This window comes from Perca fluviatilis, chromosome 8 (assembly GCF_010015445.1).
Source record: "Perca fluviatilis chromosome 8, GENO_Pfluv_1.0, whole genome shotgun sequence".
NCBI lineage: Eukaryota > Metazoa > Chordata > Actinopteri > Perciformes > Percidae > Perca > Perca fluviatilis.
The window spans coordinates 2838288-2862400 of NC_053119.1; the positions used below are offsets into that span (position 1 = coordinate 2838288).

A 24113-nucleotide genomic window follows, 5' to 3' on the forward strand; every position below is an offset into this window, starting at 1 on the left:
CGCTACCTGCAGCAGCGGTGGGACCTCACCAACTACGAAAACCACCGCAGGAAGGTAGGAGACGCAGAGAAAGATGGAGGACAGAGAGGGTGGGGGGGGGGTAGGAGGACAGGCCTCCATCAGAGAGAGAAGTCTACAGGGCTGCAACTAATGATTTTATTACTAGCTAGTCGATTAATATGTGCATTATTGTCTGGATGAATGGATGAGTTGTCTGGGCTCTAAAATGTCAGAAAATGGTGAAAAATGTGGATCAGTGTTTCCCCAAAAGGCCAACATGACGTCATCAAATGTCTTGTTTTGTCCACAACTCAAAGATAGTCAGTTTCCTGTCCCAGAGGGGAGAAGAAACTACAAAATCGGTATATATTTTGACTGAAATAAGGTCCCATGGGGGGACTCTGCCTCTCTGTTTCTGTGAGGAATTACTGACAGGGAGGACAGGACTGTTTGTCTGATAACAGACACTGCTCCTACTCTTGCTGTCACCTGCTAAATAACATTTTTTGGTTACACTTTACTTATTATAATAATAATAATAATAATAATAATAATAATATATACTTTATTAATCCCGCAAGGGGACATTACAATGTTTTCACTCTGTTGTTATTACACACATTACACACAGCCCTGAATTACACACTCATGCTCAGTACCTGTACATGCACTAATGGAGAGATGTCAGAGTGGGGGGGGGGGGGCTGCCCATGGAGAGGCACCCAGAGCAGTTGGGGGTCTGGTGCCTTGCTCAAGAGCACCTTGGCAGTGCCCAGACTACTGCCACCCCCACTTCAAGGTATCTATATAAGAGTGACTGTCATTAAGTGTCCTGCCACTCTTATGTAGATACCTTCAAGTAAAGTGTTACCCATTTTTTTTAAGTCCATTCATTGATATTTTTTTTCAAACAGCCACTCTGTTTCCCTGGTAACACCTGATGTTGTTTGTGTGATGGAAGTGTGTGTGTATATGGTTAAAGTTCTGTCAAAATATGTGACAGAATCTGACAAAATCTGTCATGTTTTGTATATCAGTTTAGTTTAGATTAATTTTATTTCTGTGTATCTCATACCAAACATTTGGCCCATCCCACATGGGATCACAAGACACCACAAACTTATTTCGCATATACAAATCATTTGGAGAAATACATGAATACAAGCCTATATATATATATATATATATATATATATATATATATATATATATATATATATATATATATATATATATATATATATATATATATATATATAATATACACACACACACACACAGGTTTGTGGCACTATCTTTGTGGGGACCTGTCATTGACATAATGCATTCCCTAGCCCCTTACCCTAACCTTAACCATCACAACTAAATGCCTAACCTTAACCCTTACACTAACCTTAACCACCACAACTAAATGCCTAACCTTAACCCTTACACTAACCTTAACCACCACAACTAAATGCCTAACCTTAACCCTTACACTAACCTTAACCACCACAACTAAATGCCTAACCTTAACCCTTACCCTCACCTTAACCATCACAACTAAATGCCTAACCTTAACCCTTACACTAACCTTAACCACCACAACTAAATGCCTAACCTTAACCCTTACCCTCACCCTAACCATAACCTAATTCTATCCCTAATCCTAAAACCAAGTCTTAACCCTCAAACAGCCCTTGTTGTGGGGTCCAGCATTTTGGTCCCCACAAAGCTGTTGGGACCTCACAAGTATACTGGACCTGTGGGCATTTTGTGATGAATTAACATGAAATACACTGTTCAGAGTTCAAATGGGGAGCTGAAGACATGTGAAAAGGGTGCACCTTATCCCTAGATTCAGTTTGAGAAGCTGTAGTTTTAGACCAGAATATACCCTGTTACCTGTGTTTACTTTACCTGTGTGTTTACCTGTGTGTTACCTGTGTTTACTTTACCAGTGTGTTTACCTGTGTGTTACCTGTGTTTACTTTACCAGTGTGTTTACCTGTGTGTTACCTGTGTTTACTTTACCAGTGTGTTTACTTTACCAGTGTGTTTACCTGTGTGTTACCTGTGTTTACTTTACCAGTGTGTTACCTGTGTGTTTACCTGTGTGGTTACCTGTGTGTTACCTGTGTGTTTACCAGTGTGTTACCTATGTGTTTACCTGTGTGGTTACCTGTGTGTTACCTGTGTGTTACCTGTGTGTTACCGTGTGTTTAACCTGTGTGTTACCTGTGTTCCAGGTTAGCTCTGCTCTGCCAGTAGTGGACAACAAGGGCATGAAGACTCCAGTTCACATCCAGCTCAAACTGAAGAAAATACAGGTCAGTGGACGCACACACACCACACACACACACACACACACACACACACACACACACACACACACACACACACACACACACACACACACAGTCACACACACACACACACACACACACACAAACACACAAACACACACACACACACACACACACACACACACACACACACACACACACACACACACACACACACACAGTCACACACACAAACACAAACAAGATACCCACAGACACACACACACACACACACACACACACACACACACACACACACACACAAAACACACACACACACACACACACACACAGACACACAGATACACACACACACATACACAGACACAGAAACACACACAGATACCCACAGACACACACACACACACACACACACACACACACACACACACACACACGTTTCATGTATTTACAGGGCTTGTGTGCTTACTGTAAACTGTGTACTCACTAAAGAAAATGCATCATAAAAGGTTTAAATAATTTGCAAATAATTTATTTTACAGTCTTAAACTTTCAAATTCAAGTTTTAATACTAGCTAAAGATGTAAATATCCTTTATCAAACATTAAAAAGCCAAAAACAAACAAAGATTTCATGTCAGATTAAAGCTACAAAGTATATTTCAAGTATAGAATATTACTAATTATGTTATTTATCAGTTTATCTGGGGCCCCAGCTGCCGAAATATTACTGTTTTTTTAAAAACATTCTTTCACAGAAAATCTGCTGAAACTAATCTGTACGTGTTACATGTCAACCAGCCCTAGCAATGTGGATGTTGGATCCTTTTGAAAGTTGAACATGTTGCCCTTTAACTGTCGATGAGTCTGTCACAGAGCAGTCAGTGCTGGAGGTCCAGTCTGTGTTTTCACTCTCGGTTTCTGTGCTTCAGCTGCAGGACGAGCGGCTGGCCATCATCGACCGAGACAATCGCCTCCTGGCCTCCAAACTGGCCGACATCGTTTGCTCTCACGGCTGGGTGGACCATCGCAACCACTACGAAAAGAGGAGGTGAGAGCCTGCTGGCACATAAAACACCCACAGGAGAGTTTAAACTGAAAGGCAACTGGACTGGTTAGATATTTGTCCTTGTAGTCAAGTATTGCTTTCAAGTACTTTATACAAGACTTCTCACATGAGGCCAAATGTGAGCAGTTTTAAAACACCGGTCCCCTTAAGTTATACTCTCACGAACACCTTTTTCCTGGGTGAAAGTCTTGTGTTTTCTCCTTAACTTCTTCCAGGACATGAACACCTGTTTCCTGGGTGAAAGTCTTGTGTTTTCTCCTTAACTTCTTCCAGGACATGAACACCTGTTTCCTGGGTGAAAGTCTTGTGTTTTCTCCTTAACTTCTTCAGGACATGAACACCTGTTTCCTGGGTGAAAGTCTTGTGTTTTTCTCCTTCTTCAGGACATGAACACCTGTTTCCTGGGTGAAAGTCTTGTGTTTTCTCCTTAACTTCTTCAGGACATGAACACCTGTTTCCTGGGTGAAAGTCTTGTGTTTTCTCCTTAACTTCTTCAGGACATGAACACCTGTTTCCTGGGTGAAAGTCTTGTGTTTTCTCCTTAACTTCTTCCAGGACATGAACACCTGTTTCCTGGGTGAAAGTCTTGTGTTTTCTCCTTAACTTCTTCCAGGACATGAACACCTGTTTCCTGGGTGAAAGTCTTGTGTTTTCTGCTTTCTTCCAGGACACGAACACCTGTTTCCTGGGGTGAAAGTCTTGTGTTTTCTCCTTAACTTCTTCAGGACATGAACACCTGTTTCCTGGGTGAAAGTCTTATGTTTTCTCCTTAACTTCTTCCAGGACATGAACACCTGTTTCCTGTGTGAAAGTCTTGTGTTTTTTCTCATAACTTCTTCAGGACATGAACACCTGTTTCCTGGGTGAAAGTCTTGTGTTTTCTCCTTAACTTCTTCCGGACCGAACACCTGTTTCCTGGGTGAAAGTCTTGTGTTTTCTCCTTAACTTCTTCCAGGACATGAACACCTGTTTCCTGGGTGAAAGTCTTGTGTTTTCTCCTTAACTTCTTCAGGACATTAACACCTGTTTCCTGGGTGAAAGTCTTGTGTTTTTCTCCTTAACTTCTTCAGGACATGAACACCTGTTTCCTGGGTGAAAGTCTTGTGTTTTCTCCTTAACTTCTTTAGGACATGAACACCTGTTTCCTGGGTGAAAGTCTTGTGTTTTCTCCTTAACTTCTTCAGGACATGAACACTTGTTTCCTGGGTGAAAGTCTTGTGTTTTCTCCTTAACTTCTTCCAGGACATGAACACCTGTTTCCTGGGTGAAAGTCTTGTGTTTTTCTCCTTAACTTCTTCAGGACATGAACACCTGTTTCCTGGGTGAAAGTCTTGTGTTTTCTCCTTAACTTCTCCAGGACATGAACACCTGTTTCCTGGGTGAAAGTCTTGTGTTTTCTCCTTAACTTCTTCAGGACATGAACACCTGTTTCCTGGGTGAAAGTCTTGTGTTTTCTCCTTAACTTCTTCAGGACATGAACACCTGTTTCCTGGGTGAAAGTCTTGTGTTTTCTCCTTAACTTCTTCCAGGACATGAACACCTGTTTCCTGGGTGAAAGTCTTGTGTTTTCTCCTTAACTTCTTCAGGACATGAACACCTGTTTCCTGGGTGAAAGTCTTGTGTTTTCTCCTTAACTTCTTCAAGACATGAACACCTGTTTCCTGGGTGAAAGTCTTGTGTTTTCTCCTTAACTTCTTCCAGGACATGAACACCTGTTTCCTGGGTGAAAGTCTTGTGTTTTTTTCCTAACTTCTTCAGGACATGAACACCTGTTTCCTGGGTGAAAGTCTTGTGTTTTCTCCTTAACTTCTTCAGGACATGAACACCTGTTTCCTGGGTGAAAGTCTTGTGTTTTCTCCTTAACGTCTTCCAGGACATGAACACCCTGTTTCCTGGGTGAAAGTCTTGTGTTTTTCTCCTTAACTTCTTCAGGACATGAACACCTGTTTCCTGGGTGAAAAGTCTTGTGTTTTCTCCTTAACTTCTTCCGGGACATGAACACCTGTTTCCTGGGTGAAAGTCTTGTGTTTTCTCCTTAACTTCTTCCAGGACATGAACACCTGTTTCCTGGGTGAAAGTCTTGTGTTTTCTCCTTAACTTCTTCAGGACGCGAACACCTGTTTCCTGGGTGAAAGTCTTGTGTTTTCTCCTTAACTTCTTCAGGACATGAACACCTGTTTCCTGGGTGAAAGTCTTGTGTTTTCTCCTTAACTTATTCAGGACACGAACACCTGTTTCCTGGGTGAAAGTCTTGTGTTTTCTCCTTAACTTCTCCAGGACATGAACACCTGTTTCCTGGGTGAAAGTCTTGTGTTTTCTCCTTAACTTCTTCAGGACATGAACACCTGTTTTCCTGGGTGAAAGTCTTGTGTTTTCTCCTTAACTTCTTCAGGACATGAACACCTGTTTCCTGGGTGAAAGTCTTGTGTTTTCTCCTTAACTTCTTCCAGGACATGAACACCTGTTTCCTGGGTGAAAGTCTTGTGTTTTCTCCTTAACTTCTTCAGGACATGAACACCTGTTTCCTGGGTGAAAGTCTTGTGTTTTCTCCTTAACTTCTTCAAGACATGAACACCTGTTTCCTGGGTGAAAGTCTTGTGTTTTCTCCTTAACTTCTTCCAGGACATGAACACCTGTTTCCTGGGTGAAAGTCTTGTGTTTTCTCCTTAACTTCTTCAGGACATGAACACCTGTTTCCTGGGTGAAAGTCTTGTGTTTTCTCCTTAACTTCTTCAGGACATGAACACCTGTTTCCTGGGTGAAAGTCTTGTGTTTTCTCCTTCGCTCTTCCAGGACATGAACACCTGTTTCCTGGGTGAAAGTCTTGTGTTTTCTCCTTAACTTCTTCAGGACATGAACACCTGTTTCCTGGGTGAAAGTCTTGTGTTTTCTCCTTAACGTCTTCCAGGACATGAACACCTGTTTCCTGGGTGAAAGTCTTGTGTTTTCTCCTTAACTTCTTCCAGGACATGAACACCTGTTTCCTGGGTGAAAGTCTTGTGTTTTCTCCTTAACTTCTTCAGGACATGAACACCTGTTTCCTGGGTGAAAGTCTTGTGTTTTCTCCTTAACTTCTTCAGGACATGAACACCTGTTTCCTGGGTGAAAGTCTTGTGTTTTCTCCTTAACTTCTTCAGGACATGAACACCTGTTTCCTGGGTGAAAGTCTTGTGTTTTCTCCTTAACTTCTTCAGGACATGAACACCTGTTTCCTGGGTGAAAGTCTTGTGTTTTCTCCTTAACTTCTTCAGGACATGAACACCTGTTTCCTGGGTGAAAGTCTTGTGTTTTCTCCTTAACTTCTTCCAGGACACAGACACATCTGAAGTTAATTCAGTGATTGAAAGCCATCCTTGGTGGAGTTTTCTCTCTGTCCGCCCACAGTTCTCTCTAACGTTGCAGCGATGATGCCCGAGCGCCTCGTTGGACCTTTTAATAATTGATGTGACCGGTCGTGCTCCGTTACGCTGTTGAATTATTGATCTGGATGCGTGCTGGTGGTGACAGACAGTCTCTGGTATTCATCAGCCCTCACACCGAGCTGTAAATTCTTTAATCTTGACAGGAGCTATAAAGCTTTTATTCCAGGACTCAGGGGGGGAGACAGGACGCTACGATAAATCTACCTCAACAACCAGGAACAAAACAGAGACCCCGATAACATCCCTCCTGAGCAGTGAAAAAGAAATTCTTGTCTTCCCCTCGACTATGAAAAGTTATTTTGTGTTTTTTTCATCACTTTTTCTGTTGTTTTTGTGGCTTTGTCGCTTATATTCCAACATTTTTGTCACTATTTCGAAGTTTTGGGTATTTTCTAAATTTTTTTGGGGGGGTGGCTTTTCCTTTTATTGGATAGTGACAGTTGGAAAGACAGGAAAGGGGGAGATAGAGAGAGAGATGGGGGATGACATGCAGCAAAGGGCCGCAGGTCGGATTCAAACCCAGGCCGCTGCCAAGGACTCAGCCTACATGGGGTGCACGCTCTAACTGGGTGAGCCAGAGGTTAGGGCCCCAACCAAACTTTTTGGACATTTCTTCCGGTGTTTTTTGAAGTTTTTATGGTCGTTTTGGGTGCTTTTTTCAACATTTTTCACACTTTCACCAACGTTTTGACACTTTTTTTGGACAACAGTCCATGGTAGAACTTCAGACATTACCACAAAGTCATGATATACGTGTGGCAGGGCACCTTTAAGAGGTTTTAAAACAGTATCCTAATTAAACTTTGACATAAACCACTCTGTGATTCACTCAACGTCCTCTGATCTTAACTAATAGTCAAAATAATTCATAATTTTTTTTTTTTTAAACTAAAAAAATTAGGTATGATGTCATTTAAATTAGGTTTATTGACCATGAATAAAAAAAATAAAAAAAAACGCGTTGAAAAAAAGTGACAATTTTTTTTTTAATCGTCAAAAGCACATGGCTGGGTTAGTTCAGTTGGTAGAGCAGGCGCACATATATATATATATATATATATATATATATATATATATATAGAGGTTCATTCCTCGATGCAGAAGTTCCAGGGTTTGAGTCCAACCTGTGATGATCTCCTGCATGTCTTCCCCCCCTTTCATATCTAGCTGTCCTATCCATTAAAGGTGGAAATACCCCTCAAAAATCTTTAAAAAACTTCAAAAGCAGTAAAAAAAAGTCCCTGGTCAACGGGAAGACAACACAAGTTGTAAACTAATCCCAATGGTCATGGTGGCGCTAAGAATGTCAGTCCAATATTCTCTCTCTTTTAGGTGTTTTTTGGTCTCCAACAACTCCTGAGGGAAATATCTGTCTGTCTGTCTGTCTGTCTGTCTGTTTCGCTGCTAAATGCTTCACTTTGTTCATCAGAGAAAGAAAATGGAAAGCCCTGAAGCGTATGAATACGCGTCAGGTAGCGATTATGCACACAAAGTGTGGGTTTGCATGCTGTAATTGACTTTTAAAACAGACGTCATGTGGCGGTTTTCCATCACTGTGAACATGAAATCACCTGGAACGTGTGTCTTCCTCAGTCTGAACGCCTACAAGAGGCGGGAGGAGCTTCTGCTGATCGGGCGTCAGAATCTGGCCATGCACCAGCGAATCACGTCTCGCCAGTCCGAGTACCGCCGCCAGCATTGGGTGGATGACTGGGAGAAGGCGGAGCAGTTGCGGGACAACATTACCCACTACCCCCGAGGGCTCGCCGACAAACAGGTGAGTTTAAAAATGACACAAAAAAACAAACATTATGCATAACAGTTTGACTTTTTTGAGATACATGATGGGTGAAAGGTCAGGAAAAGGGGAGCATGCCTATGTTCCCACAGCCAAATGGTCCCACAGCCCAATGGTCCCACAGCCCTATGTTCCCACAGCCCTATGTTCCCACAGCTCTATGTTCCCACAGCTCTATGTTCCCACAGCCCTATGTTCCCACAGCCCTATGGTCCCACAGCCCTATGTTCCCACAGCCCTATGGTCCCACAGCCCTATGTTCCCACAGCCCTATGGTCCCACAGCCCTATGTTCCCACAGCCCTATGGTCCCACAGCTCTATGGTCCCACAGCTCTATGTTCCCACAGCTCTATGTTCCCACAGCCCTATGGTCCCACAGCCCTATGTTCCCACAGCCCTATGGTCCCACAGCCCTATGTTCCCACAGCCCTATGGTCCCACAGCTCTATGGTCCCACAGCTCTATGTTCCCACAGCTCTATGTTCCCACAGCCCTATGGTCCCACAGCCCTATGGTCCCACAGCTCTATGTTCCCACAGCTCTATGGTCCCACAGCCCTATGTTCCCACAGCTCTATGTTCCCACAGCCCTATGTTCCCACAGCCCTATGTTCCCACAGCTCTATGGTCCCACAGCCCTATGGTCCCACAGCTCTATGTTCCCACAGTCCTATGTTCCCACAGCCCTATGTTCCCACAGCTCTATGTTCCCACAGCCCTATGTTCCCACAGCCCTATGTTCCCACAGCCCAATGGTCCCACAGCTCTATGGTCCCACAGCCCTATGGTCCCACAGCCCTATGTTCCCACAGCTCTATGTTCCCACAGCCCAATGGTCCCACAGCCCAATGGTCCCACAGCCCTATGGTCCCACAGCTCTATGGTCCCACAGCCCTATGGTCCCACAGCCCTATGTTCCCACAGCCCTATGGTCCCACAGCCCTATGTTCCCACAGCCCTATGGTCCCACAGTCCTATGGTCCCACAGCTCTATGGTCCCACAGCCCTATGTTCCCACAGCCCTATGGTCCCACAGCTCTATGGTCCCACAGCCCTATGGTCCCACAGCCCTATGTTCCCACAGCCCTATGGTCCCACAGCCCTATGTTCCCACAGCCCTGGTCCCACAGCCCTATGGTCCCACAGCCCTATGGTCCCACAGCTCTATATCCTATGTTCCCACAGCCCTATGGTCCCACAGCCCTATGGTCCCACAGCCCTATGTTCCCACAGCTCTTGTCCCACTATGGTCCCACAGCCCTATGGTCCCACAGCTCTATGGTCTCACAGCCCTATGGTCCCACAGCCCTATGTTCCCACATTTCTAAGATTTCTTTTCCAAAATTAGGCCCTATGTTCCCACGTTTCATTTTTCATAAATTTATATAAGATTTAATCCCCCTTTCTCCCAATTTGGTAGCCAATTACACCCAACCTATTATCCAACAGCAACGGACTACATATGGAATGTAGCTTTTAGCTAAATCTGGTAACTAACCCTAACCCCCTAACCCCCTAACCCCCTAACCCCCTAACCCTAACTATTCCTTACCCAGAGAACATAGGGCTGTGGGAACATAGGGCCTAATTTTCAGTGAAAAAAATTCTTAGAAATGTGGGAACATAGGGGCTGTGGGACCATTGAGCTGACCCCAGCAAAAGCATGTTGTCTGAACATTGAGCTGGTTGTTATCTCGGTAGCAGAGGATTTGTGATGTATTCGCCGTGTTTGTGTCTGCAGAAGGCGCAAAGGAAGGTGAAGTTTGCAGCCAGGATGGGCAGCGAGCGGGGGGCGAGCTGCAGCAACAAGGATACCGGCAGGACCGACACCAGCAGGACCGACACCGACAGGACCGACACCGAGCGAGAAACCTGAGACACAAACTAAACAAACATTAAATGTGTCCTTACATGATCCTCGGCTTACTGCTTTAATTTGACCATACACTTGTGTTGCTCAAAGACACACAGATTTCAATTGTCTAAATGTTTTAATTTTTTTGTCCTGTGTTGCTTTGTGTCTTTAACCCTCGTGCTGTCTTCATGTCGACCATTAACTTGTGGTCCTTCAAAATTCAAAATAAACGTTTTTTTGGCGCTTTTCCCGACATTTTTGTTGCTATTTTTGATGATTTTGTCACTGTTGTCAACGCTTTCTTTTATTCATGGTCAATAAACCTAATTTAAATGACATTATACCTAATGTTTAAGTTAAAAATGCAGAAATCATGAATAATTCTGACTAATAGTTAAGATCAGAGGGGGTTGAGTGAATCACAGACTGGTTTATGTCAAAGTTTAGTCGAGATCCTGTTTAAAAAACATTTACATTTTTTTTTCAAATGCTATGAAATTGAATAAAACACCCAAAATAATCATTTATTTTACCTGCGAAGCATATTGCATGGCTTCCATACAACATGAATGCATCCAAGTTATTTTTTGGCCAATTTAGTTGTAAGAAACCCATATTTCTGATGTAAATAACTTTGAAACTTTCAAATTTGACCCGAGGACAACACAAGGGTTAAAAAACAAAATTATTAGCGTTAGGTCCAACAGGTAGATTAGATTAGATTCAAGTGTATTGTCATTGTGCACAGTTCAAGTACATAGACAACGAAATGCAGTTTGCGTCCAACCAGAAGTGCAAAAAAAGCAGAAAAGTGCAAAGTGATATACAAGTATAGACAGGACAAGAAATATAGTGCAGTGTAGACAGTAGTATACAGTTGGTTTACAGAAGGTGGTTTAGAGTAATATAAATAATAAAATATAACATATGTGATGTGTATTAGCAGTTACCTTATTAGAGCAGAATAAATATGGCTATGTAATATGAACAATGTATGACATATAAGCATCAAAGCGATTGTCAGCATTTGAATCGGATCTTCTTTGATTACCTGGAAGCAGCTGAAGCTCAGACAATGAAGTCCGGACTGATTGATTTAGCCCCGGAGAAAGATTGAGAATTAACTTTGGGGTGGAAATATGTCATTTGCTTTCCACCACATGCTCCCTCTCTTTTTAAATCTTAACGTTCTGATTTCTGGTTTTGTTGAGCCTTTACCTTGAATGGTTTGGTGTGTTTTTGTCTTTCGTGAGCTTTGCGAAACTTGTCTTGACATTGATATGTTTGAAAATTATTATTTTTTAGATGAAGGAGATGAGAATATGGGTATGGGGCAGGAGTTTTCTACCCGAAAGTTATTGGAAACAAAGATTGTGATTGGGTCTATATGTTGGTCCTAAAGTTCTTCTATCTACAGTTAAGAGAGTTGTAGTCTGTTACACTGATAACCTTTGATTGAATGGCTCTGCTCTGTTCTGTCCACTAGGTGGCAGCAACTTCATGTCTCGGCTCCTCTTCCTCTGCTCCTCTTCCTCAGCTCTCCTCTGGTAAATACAGCCGAGACGAGGCGAGACAGAGGGAGGGACAGAAGATTAAAGACTGCTCTTACAGTGGTTTCTCAGCTTCATTTAGTTTATGGTTATCAGAATCTCATTAAACTCAAAAGATAAGATCTTTTACTTTAGTCAAAGTACTAAAGCTTCAGTGCATAAATAAAAACCTGCATTCAAAAAGTACAAAAGTGTCGGCCGCAAAATAAACTTAAAGTACCAAAAGTAAGTGTACTCATTCTGCAGAATAATCTACTTTAAACGATTGTATTATAATTATTGATGCATTTATGTGTTGATCACTTTAATGTAACAGTAATGTTGGTTTTATACAGGTCTGTGTGCTGCTGCCTCTCCTCTTAATAAAGTGAAACCTTGTTAAAGCTACACTGTGTAAGAATTTCTCCCATCTAGTGTTGAAATTGTATATGACAACCAACTGAATATTACTCTCTAGCCCCTCCCATTCCCAGCATGTTTTAACTCCTATGGTGGCCGAACCCGAAATGATCTCTTAGTATCTCCATCGTCTTGTGTTTTCTCCTTAACTTCTTCCAGGACATGAACACCTGTTTCCTGGGTGAAAGTCTTGTGTTTTCTCCTTAACTTCTTCAGGACACGAACACCTGTTTCCTGGGTGAAAGTCTTGTGTTTACCCCGGGACATGAACTCACCGTGGACGTATACGTGGAATACATACGGCATACCGGGCATTACTTTTCGTAACAATATGTAAGAAGGGTTCATGAGAACAGCCTGGCCAATCACGTTGGTTACTTTATGTGGGGATCATGATACAACAACAGGCTGCTGTCTGAACCATAGACTGGATATATGGCAACCGGTTTGGACTCCCTGTGCCTTAGGGCAGAATAAGGGCATGTTTTACACTGGTCAATGATATTGTGGGGTTTGGGGCTTGGACAGGGATCTGTGTACTGGTGGGGAGGGGTCCTTGTGTATACTGTATGTATGTAAACTGTTACAGGTTAACGGGGCTGCATTTTATAAAATTGCTTTGTCATGTTTTCTCTGATTTGTTTCTAATGCTGTTTTTCTGTGGCTGGTTGTGGTTAATGCATGTGTCAACACGCAAGTGAAAGTGTTCAGAGGGTGGAACCTGAGAGGTGGAGCAACAGTGAAAGAGGAGAGCTGCAACAACACATTTTCTAATAATGAAAGTAAAAGTTTGAGCAACAGCAGAGCTGCACATGAGGCAAATCTCTCTGTTTCTCTCAAAAGAAACATTCAACTGAATCAGCAGCTTTTTCTCAACAACAGCAGAGTCTCTGCAAACACTGGTGAGTACACTGAGACAACATACACTCACTACATACTTGCTCAAAGTTAAAACAAGAATCTGATATAAATATATTATGTTATGAAAGTCATAATTTTAGATAAAACAACTTTTGTTTTGGCAGATTGTGGCAGAACTTTAAAACCGATGGTAAAAAACAATCCACAGTGACTAACTCTGACTAGTTAAAGTTAGACGGAGTGCAGTCACAGTTAGCTTTAGCTTTAGCTCCAGATATTTTACAGACTTATTTCTGACCGGTTTCCTGTATGAAATCAAAAGCTCAGCTCTACTCAGACAGGAGGTTCCTCTCTGAAACTGCTCTTCTTCCACTTTCTAAGAAATGTGAATGAATTAACTAAGTTTTATATTTAAATGGGATTAAAAATGTTATAGTTTGTAATGTGTGTGATACCATTTAGACGCACCACTTCTGGACAAAACATATTGTCAATAATAGGAGGTAATCTCTGGAATAGCTCGCCCCTCCCAATAGGAGAGGGTCCTACATTCAACACCTTTAACCCTTGTGTTGTCTTCCCATCGACCGTGCAAGATGCAACAACTTGAGTTGTTCTTTTTGGACATTTGTCACTTTTCCCGGCCATTTTGTCATTTTTTTTTGTCAGTTTCTGTAGAAGTCTAAGAGAAAGTGATCCACTTCTCACTTGATTTATTACCTCAGTAAACATTTTCATAATGGGTTTATGGTTTAGTAAGAACACCTGCTTTAGTAAATGATGGTGTTATTTATTTTAAAACAGACGATGAAGCAGGGGATGCTTTAGGACCTGTCAGTCATGACAGTAGCTTAGCAATGCTAACCATGCTAACACTGTGGACATTAAAATAGACCTCAAGTTGTTTTTGGCTGTTGTCCATGTTTTCATCTTAAACTTCGACCCTGTCTCACTGTGTATTCACTTCAGCAAAGTCTTCTGCAACACAGAATGATAAGTCTTTTAATTATGGTCTCGTTGATTTTAAAATCGGCGATAAAGCAGGGGGTGTTTTAGGGCGTGGCTATGATGTGATTGCCAGTGAAAGTGTGTAACGTAACGTAGAGTGTAAGGGCTCCTCCCTCACAAACTCCACGACTCATAGCAGATCTCCACAAATCATTGGGTGATGTCACACATGCTCTGTCCATTAATTTTAACAGTCTATGGGTGGCACACACGTATTGGGTGCAAACATAAGAGGCTTTTTTGTAAGTCTTAACATGTTACATATGACTAATATAATAATCACAGTTTTGTTTTTCACACTTTTCGTCCTCAGAGTGCTGATATGTCTGCTGCCAGCAGTCTGCTGACTGAAGATCAGTTTCTCTGCTCCATCTGTCTGGATGTGTTCACTGATCCAGTCAGCACACCATGTGGACACAACTTCTGTAAAACCTGCATCACTGATCACTGGGATATAGATGCTCCCTATCAGTGTCCTACCTGTAGAAAAGGTTTCAACACGAAACCTGAGCTGCAGGTCAATACTTTGATCTCTGAGATGGCTGCTAAGTTCAGACGGTCAGCTCAACTGATACCAGAAGAAGTTCACCGTGACGTCGACTCAGGATCCAAACTGAAGACCTGGATGTTCTTCTGGGCGTGTGTGTGTGTCTTCATGGCCTGGATGATGTGGGTGTTCATGGCCTGGATGGTTTCCAAGACACAGGCTGAAATTCTGCAGATGATCCAGAAGGAGTTCAAACACTCAATGGAGCTCAGTAAGGAAGACATAAACAGACAGACCTTAACTCTTAAGGAGTCCTTTGAGAGAAGCCAGGCCGAGCTCATCGAGACGATCAAAGAGAAACAGAAAACAGAGAAACTGGCTGAAGGCTTCGTCAAAGATCTGAAACAGGAAATCTCTGAGCTGAAGAAGAGAAACACTGAGGTGGAGCAGCTCTATGTGGCTGAGCAGGAGAAACTCAGGAAACAGATGAAAATGCTCTATGAGCCTGATCTGAAGAGGTTCCAGCAGTATGCCGTGGATGTGACTCTTGATCCTGATACAGCACATCCCTACCTCATCCTGTCTGAAGATGGAAAACAAGTTAAATTTAGTGATGTGAGGACGAATCTCCCAGACAATCCAAAGAGATTTGATTCTTGGCATAATGTCTTAGCAAAGCAGAGTTTCTCTTCAGGAAGATTTTATTATGAGGTTCAGGTTAAAGGGAAGACTTATTGGTGGTTAGGAGTGGCCAGAGAGTCGGTCAAGAGGAAGGAAAGCACTCAACCAACTCTTCAAGATGGTTACTGGACGATATCTTTGATGAATGGTAAATCATACTACGCTGTTGCTAAATCTTCAGTCTCTCTCTCTCTGAAGTCTCGGCCTCAGAAGGTGGGGGTGTTCGTGGATTATGAGGAGGGTCTGGTCTCCTTTTATGATGTTGATGCTGCAGCTCTTATCTACTCCTTTACTGGCTGCTCCTTCACTGAGAAACTCTACCCATTCTTCAGTCCATTTGTTCCAGATGACGGTAAAAACTCTGCCCCTCTGATCATCTCTCCTGTCAATCACTGAGTAGATCAACCATTTGATTTTCTAGATTCTCTTTCATTTCATTTCACAAAGTTTTTCAGTGTTGTCACATTTGCTTCACAGATTATTGGAGTTAATGGAATTAACTTCCATTCATCTGCCTCCTAAACGTTTTCATAAGCTTCAAATATGGACACATATTGAACCAAAACTGTATTTGGCATGTACTGAAAACATTTGCCTCATTTGAAACACTCACCAAAGACCATAATATACCCAGATCACACTTTTTTCGGGTCCCACAGATCCGTAGTTTGGGCAGAAAGTCTTCCTCTCATTCCCCCACCTTCCACCCAAGAGTCATTTAGATAATATCATTTATGTCATTTATACAGTTGTTGAAGATGGTTCCTGCCCCTTAAAACATTAAGATACAAAATGTGTAAGCTGATATAAACTTGGAGTCCTTTTATTGATTTCATTGAACAATTTTCACTCAATGATTGCGCTGTATTGATAATATTTGCCTTCTGTTATTACACTGAAGATGATCTGATATGAAATTGTTTTTATTGTCGTATTCTGTGCTTGTTTCTTTTTTTATCTAAAGAAGTGTTTCTCAAATGGGGGTACGTGTCCCCCTAGGGGTACTTTGGAGGACTGCAGGGGTACATGAGATATTTAACAAAATGTTTAATAGTTACAAGGCTGTTGTCCAGCACATTATTCCTCTTTATGTACTTTTTTTCCTAACAAAAATGTGACATGCTGTATGTATCGCCTTCTTTAGACCTATTCTTGCCTTCCTTCCTTCTACTTTTTACAAGTTTCTCTCACTTTTATTGAAGTTATGTCACTGTTTTTGAAGTTGTGATACTATTTTCAACCTATTCTTGCCTTCCTTCTTTCTTTCTACCATGTTTTTCCAAGGTGTTGTAATATTTTTACAGTTTTTGTCTCTTTTTCTCATTAGCATTTAAATATTTTTTTCAGGTTCAAGGCTGTTGTTTAGTAAATCTATCGCAGACATCGCTGTACTGTTTCTCTTTATAGAGACTTTTTTCCAACCAGAAATGATTAGCGCTGGTCAGGGGGTACTTGGCTTAAAGAAACAATTCAAAAGGGGAACATCATTGAAAAAAGTTTGAGAACCACTGCTCTAAAGCATTGTGGGAGGAGGAGGAGGAGGGAGGGTTATATTAACATGTTTGTTTGGTTGCATGTTGGATTTGTATTGTCTTTGTTTTCTTTTCATTTCAAAAAGGAAATGCTAAGTAAAGTTTGGAAAATGTAAAGACTTATCAGTGATGTTTGTGATGTTTTTGGTGGAACTGACTGACAGTAAATCAGAACCCTACGCTTGCACTACGCTGGTCTTCGTAATGATGGCGCTGTTTACGTAGGTGGAGCGTTCAATGCAGTAGGCCAGGGTCATCAACTAAATTTTTTCAAGGGCCAGAATTTTTTTAAGCAGACACTCTGGGGGCCAGACTTTGAAATAAAATGTATTTAAAACCTAATACCTTTCTTACTGAATTAATGCTATATTTTTTTTAGATGTATTAGTGTGAGCAAACTCCTAAAAAACATGGAAACTCCATAATGATAACTGGCTCTTTAACTAGAAAATGATCTCAGACTAGGAGGCGGTTCACTGAGGAGTGATGGTTAAAGTCTGTGATTATGGAAACATTATGCAGCGTCCTGATTGGTGGAAAATGCTTGCAGAAAGAAAGGCTGTTGTCAGGTAAACATGTCACTGTCAAAGAGGCTGAAGGGAAAAGTTGCCGTGGAAAAGCCAAAAGCCCAGCTTTAATGATGAATGACTGATAAGCAGGCTATGCACTCGTCATGTATGCCTCATTTGCAATGAAAGATGCTGTTGCAAAATAATACAACCATCATCATCATCATCAAGAATGAAGAACTCGAACATAACGATCGCGTCATTCACGTGCATATAGCCACTTATAATACCACCATAGATTTACCGCTCCAGCGGAGTTTGGTTTGTTCAGCCAGCAGTGAGGTTTACAAGACTGTCCAAATTTCCAGATTCCCGGCAAACTAAGATAAACAGTTAGACAACAAACCGACAGCTTTTGTTTTAGCTTGTTTGTAAAAATTCACTATTTAAGAGTAGAGCTGTAGTTGCTTAAAACAGCGCGGTGGACAAGAGTGGACTGAGCAGACTGAGCAGATTGAAATATTGCTTTCTACATGTTGATGCCGGTCTACACAGGTGAGTGCATTGATAAGTATTGGCTTTCTACTCACGAAGGTTTAATTGTAGCCTATTTACAGAAAGAGACCAGCGTGAGTTCATCTGCCCCAGCGGCCGTTGGTAACTCTCTCTGTACTATCGTTCCCAGTCAGGTGCTGCGTGTTTTAACACACACACATCTCGGCTCAGCTGTGTGTGTGGAGCTCGGGCATCGCTGTACAGAATCCCGGCATGTGAATAGAGATGCAAATACAGGGGTCTGGGTTTTTGCTCTAAATGCTTGAAATGCTAAGTAACAGAATGCATTTTTTCCTCTTTACATTTTGTGAATTCATGATTATTCTGCGGGCCAGACTAAAAGCTTTGGCGGGCCGGATGTGGCCCGCAGGCCACCAGTTGACGTTGACTGCAGCAGGCTGTGAGAAAGTGGACATGGATCTGGTGAGCAGAACAAGTTGTTGTTTCGCAGAACTTTCAGTCAAAAGAAGGCCATTCAAGTCCAGCTACATGTTCAATCTGTTCAATGCTGATTGGTCTGGTGGTGGCGAGGACCCTAAACTATACACAACATGGCCGCTGTTACAACATCTGGTCTGAAACATCTGAAAGAATACGAGTTGTGCACGAAGGAATCTCCAGACAGCAGCCAGGATGCAGCAACGTCAGGTACGGAAAAGGAAGGACAGTCCCTGTTTACTTCATTCATGAGTTTACTGGGTTCATGGACTGAGGATGGGAGGAGGAGTCAGCACCATCTCAACCAGGGGGTTCAGGATTCAGCCGAACCCCAAAAATCTGGATTCGGTGCATCCCTAATTTGTTTGTATATAAAGGGTCTTTGAGTATATTTCAAAGCCCTGTACTAATGAAATGCATTATTATCATTATAGCTAATCATATGACAGATGTAGAGGAAATATTTAGTTAAACTTTGGATTCTTAAAAAAGACATCTAAGATACCGTATGTTTCTGCAAATTATAACTTTTGTTGTGTTGTCTGTTTGTACTTGTCTGTTCTTTTGACTGCTGCACACTTCCATTGTAGAAGAGAGAAGAGGAAACAAAAGCTCATCTTAAAGTTATGTCAAGGTAGGCGTTAACATCTCTCCCTCAACACTCCGCCAACGGTAGGAATGTCACGTTTCCTGAAATGCAGGTGGAAGTTTGTCTGAGCGACAGCAGAGCTGCAGTCCAGACAAGTCTCTCTGTTTCTCTCGAAAGAAACATTCAGCTTTATCTAGCAGCCGATTCTCTGCTAAACACTGGTGAGTACACAGAGAGAGAAAGTACACATTAATGTATTGCTTATAAAAGGCAGATAATTGACATTTTACAACTTATATAACTGTGACACACTTCGGTACGTAGCCTTGAATTCAAACTCTTTCCTCCCAGCCTCACCGTGTTGTCTCTGTAGTTGCTGTTGTCGGCAGATTAAAATATACCGCACCCCATCTGAGCATCGGCTGTAAAGATTGTTAATCATGTGTCGACAGCTTGTTGTATATTACACAATATATGTGAGAGCCAGACATATATAAAGTACTAGAGACACAGACTTGAGTAAAAGTACAAGTGCTCCATCAAAAAGCAGAGAGTTCCTTTGTCATTGGTTGTGGTTTGGCATACCCACTCTGCTTAAACCACGCCCTCTTTCATAACTAGTGAACCGTTTATCGTAGACTCTTGTGTGAGGTATAATTGAACTCAGCAGAGAGTTCCTTTTTCATGATGATAGTTTGCCCCGCCCCCTACACTTGGTACAACATTTGCAAAACATCTGAAACGGCGCACACTCCAACGTGCACGCTGTGTCCGACGGTTGCACAATTTACAGTTGCATTACTATTGATTAAAGAGCACTGTCCCTGTCAAATAAATAAATACAATTGAAATGGAAGGACGTATCCCTGATCACACCATGGATATGACACACGGAGAGCACTGACACAGTATTTTGCTCAACTCTAAAATAATTTAGGCGGTTAATTTAAAATACAGATCAACATAAATAAATTTGAATAATATTTGATGAGCAAGGTTTATACGATCCTACATAAGTCTATGCAGATGTGTTTACTACTACATTGGATAAAATAAACATATTTTTCAAAACCCTTTTGTAACATATTTTATTGATAGGCATGTCCAATGTAAAACAATTTTGTTATTTTAGGTCCTGTTAACAAGTTTCTTTATTTCAACTTTATCAGTAAACAGCAAGGCACATAGGTATAAGAGGTAAAAGTCAGGCAGTACACTGAAATGAACAAAAAAGAAGAAATGACATTGCTGTGTTTAACTTGGCGAGTCATCAATGTTTATAAAGCAAAAAAGACACTGTTTCGTTAGGATAAGTTGGTGCATGTTAGGATGATGCACTGTGCGCAGTCTGCTTGACTCAAACCAGCTGATGGTGTCGCTGTGACTCAGCTGGTGGAGTCTCCAGAGGCTGGTTTTAGAACGTAAGAGACATCTCCTGTTTCATCAGCCAATAGAGAAGTCAGCTGGACAAATCAGCTACAAACTATACAAAGAAAATTATCCATAATCCATTTTATTTCTTTGCTGCAAATTGTCAGCTGGTAGAAAGAGTTTTTTGACGGAGGTTATGGCATCAGGATTATTTCATATCTTGCGAGCGCGATAAAACTAAGCAGCACATTTGTAGTCAACGATGTTCGGGTCGGGCTCGGTCACATCAGCGCGATAAGGCATTGAACATTTTAAATTTAAAACAGTTTATTAACGTTCGCTTGTTGCCCCGTGTGAACTTATGCGCTCATCTGTTGACATTTCCGAATGCCTTCCTACAGCTACTTAATAAAAGATGTGTCATATGAGAAAAAAAAATTATTTTAACTGTGTCGGGCTCGGGTCGGGCTCTTACATAAATATCTTAATGCCTGTCGGATGCGGGCCAGCTCGGACAGATAAATGTGACCCAATCCGCACTCTATCTCCTACGTAGGAGATAAACTTAAGTTTTGGCCAACAATGCCCACAACTTTCCACAAAGGTTTCCACCTTGCCTTTCAGGGCTTCCAAATTAATGACATTTTTATTTTTCCACACTTTTCGTCCTCAGAGTGTCGATATGTCTGCTCCCAGCAGTCTGCTGACTGAAGATCAGTTTCACTGCTCCATCTGTCTGGATGTGTTCACTGATCCAGTCACCCTACCATGTAGACACAACTTCTGTAAAAACTGCATCACTGATCACTGGGATATTAATGTTCCCTATCAGTGTCCAACTGTCGAAAGGCTTTCAACACGAAACCTGAGCTGAAGGTCAATACTTTCATCTCAGAGATGGCTGCTAAGTTCAGACAGTCAACTCGTGACGTCTACTCAGGAGCCAAAGGAAGGACCTGGATGTTCTTCCTTGTGTGTCTGCTGTGTGTCTTCATGGCCCGGATGGTTTCAGACCAAAAGAAACATCTTGTTGGTCCTCTGAAAGAAGAATATGAAGCAAATAAAGCTGAGCTGTGGAAGACAGGGGCTGAAATTATGCAGCTGATCCAGAAGAGACGACTGAAGATTCAGGAGATCAAACATTTAGTGGAGATCAGTGATGAAGATGCTGACAGAGAGATAGCAGAAGGTGTTCAGGTCATCACTGCTCTGAAGGAGTCTGTTGAGAGAAGCCAGACCGAGCTCATCGAGATGATCCAAGAGAAGAAGAGAACAACAAAGCAACCAGCTGAAGGCTTCATCACAGAGCTGGAACAGGAAATCTCTGAGCTGCAGAAGAGAAGCACTGAGGTGGAGCAGCTCTTACAGTCTGAAGACCACCAACACCTCCTCCAGAGCTTCACCTCCCTGAACGCTGCTCCACCCACCAAGGACTGGACAGAAGTCAACGTCCGTCCACTTTCATATGAGGGGATTGTAGTGAGAGCTGTGAATCAGCTGGAGGAGACGCTCAGTAAACAGATGAAAAAGCTATTTCATGTCGAGCTGAAGAGGGTCCAGCAGTCTGCAGTGGATGTGACTCTTGATCCTGATACAGCACATCCTGATCTCATCCTGTCTGATGATGGGAAACAAGTTAAACATGGTGATGTGAGGAAGAATCTCCCAGACAATCCAGAGAGATTTGATACTTATGTTTTTGTCTTAGCAAACCAGAGTTTCTCTTCAGGAAGATTTTATTACGAGGTTCAGGTTAAGGGGAAGACTGAGTGGACTTTAGGAGTGGTCAGAGAGTCGATCAACAGGAAGGGAAAAATCACACTGAGCCCTCAGAATGGTTACTGGACGATAGTGTTGAGGAATGACAATGAATACGAAGCTCTTGCTGGCCCTGCAGTCCTTCTCTCTCTGAGGTCTCGGCCTCAGAAGGTGGGGGTGTTTGTGGATTATGAGGAGGGTCTGGTCTCCTTTTATGACGTTGATGCTGCAGCTCTTATCTACTCCTTTACTGGCTGCTCCTTCACTGAGAAACTCTACCCATTCTTCAGTCCCTGTAATACTGATGATGGTAAAAACTCTGTCCCTCTGATCATCTCTCCTGTCAGTCTATAAGTAGAACAAAAAATTATATATTAAAAAAAACATAATTTTTTTTTAATGCCATGAAAGTTTACATATAATTTCTTTAGATTCTGAGTAGAGAAAGAGATCCTAGTCCAATTCATCCAGAGCGTAAAAAGAGGAGGCAAAGACACTGCTGGAGGTGAATTAAAGTTAAAATGGCAATTTCTCAGATTCATAAATCAGTGAAATGTGAACACACAGACATGAAACATGTACATGATTAATTGTGACTTTCTCTTCCTGAGACCACTTTATCTCTGATGTTAATCGTGAATCCATTAAATAAAGAAGGGACTGAAGAAGTTGCCTAAGAATGAAAAAAAACGTAGTATCAAATGAATCCAGTGATAGTAGTCTGTACAACCATGGGTACACGGCAAACAGGAGCTTCTGACAGATTATTCAGCACACTGTGATGGAGACAGATTTCTCCATTTTCACACATTAGTTAAATTTCATATCGAGCTGATTAGAAAGTAAAGTTGTGGAACGGCTCAACTTTAAAGTAAGAGGACGTTGCTTCATCAGGATTTAAATTACAGAAAGATCAGCTACTTGGCTGTTTATGCTCAGTTTTCATATTTTGAATGTTTTCTCTAATCAATTTTAAAATGCATTCATTACTTACTACTTTGTTTGAATCCATATTTTTGAAGATATATAAAATTCTGAAAGTAAAGGCACATATTTCCACAATTCTAAAGCGTTTGTTTCTTAAAAAGGTATTATGTGGAGTTTATACATGTTTATTCACTTTGTATTGGCGATGTGTGAACAGATTTTAACGCAGCTTAAAATCTGAGACCTTCCCCGACTTCGTTGGTTGCCTAGGACAACCTGTGACGGAGCCACAGTTCCTCTGCAAAATAGCCACAGGAAGGAACTTGTTTTGGTGTACGTTCAGTTCGTGCAACAGAAAACTCCGATTGGACAGATAGTCTAGCTAGCTGTCTGGATTTACCCTGCAGAGATCTGAGGAGCAGTTAACCATAGTCCTCACAAATCCACCGGAGGTTAGAACCCCGACACAGAGACAGAGGAAGGAGACGGACTTCGGCAGAAATGAGGGACATACACCTGAACAATCCCGGAAATGAAACCTGCGTATTGACACCTCAAAGCGCTTTAATCCGCTTGTACCATGGTGAATTTCCAAATATATATTTGTAAGACCATTCATTTATATTTGAATGTGTTTTACAATCAAAATCTGAAGTTGTTTTCAAACAATAACTCCTGGTTACACCTGAGGGTTTGATTAATACCTGGATCAATCATTCCCATCCCATAAGGTTCTTATGCAATACAACCGTTGTTCACTGCTCCAGTAGACCAACCTTAGAACCCCTTTGCTATCGGGAGATATTCCTAGTCCGCTCAGCTCATTGTATGGAGGACCTCCAGGGACTTGGAGATTGAAATAGAGCATTTCTTCAGTATTTGATTACACATTAAAACAGGAATTAATGAATTGGTTTTCAAATGCATTAATTTATCCATTATTTAATAGAGCAACTATAATTAAGAATACATCTTTTAATAAGGTATTTAAAAGGAGAAATTTACTTTTCTCATTTTCAG

At 41.7% G+C, this 24113-nt stretch overlaps 2 protein-coding genes and 1 pseudogene across 2 annotated transcripts in view; all 3 read left to right on the plus strand.

Annotated features, from left to right (window-relative positions):
* si:ch211-284k5.2 overlaps positions 1-10603 on the plus strand; it is a 10840-nt gene extending 237 nt beyond the window's left edge. The window contains exons 1-5 of the mRNA XM_039809498.1: positions 1-54; positions 2229-2309; positions 3217-3335; positions 8369-8552; positions 10315-10603. The exon at positions 1-54 is cut by the window's left edge and continues 237 nt beyond it. Of these exons, the coding sequence (XP_039665432.1) occupies positions 1-54; positions 2229-2309; positions 3217-3335; positions 8369-8552; positions 10315-10449 (573 nt within the window). The 3' untranslated portion in view covers positions 10450-10603. The remainder of the gene's footprint in view (positions 55-2228; positions 2310-3216; positions 3336-8368; positions 8553-10314) is intronic.
* A 2567-nt stretch (positions 10604-13170) lies between these two features.
* LOC120564533 (E3 ubiquitin-protein ligase TRIM21-like) lies at positions 13171-16410 on the plus strand. The gene is made up of 2 exons (XM_039809591.1): positions 13171-13279; positions 14560-16410. Exon 2 carries the CDS (start codon positions 14569-14571, stop codon positions 15808-15810), a length of 1242 nt encoding a protein of 413 aa, XP_039665525.1. The 5' UTR covers positions 13171-13279; positions 14560-14568; the 3' UTR covers positions 15811-16410.
* A 2622-nt stretch (positions 16411-19032) lies between these two features.
* On the plus strand, positions 19033-23503 carry LOC120564531 (annotated as a pseudogene).
* The last annotated feature ends 610 nt before the right edge of the window (positions 23504-24113 follow it).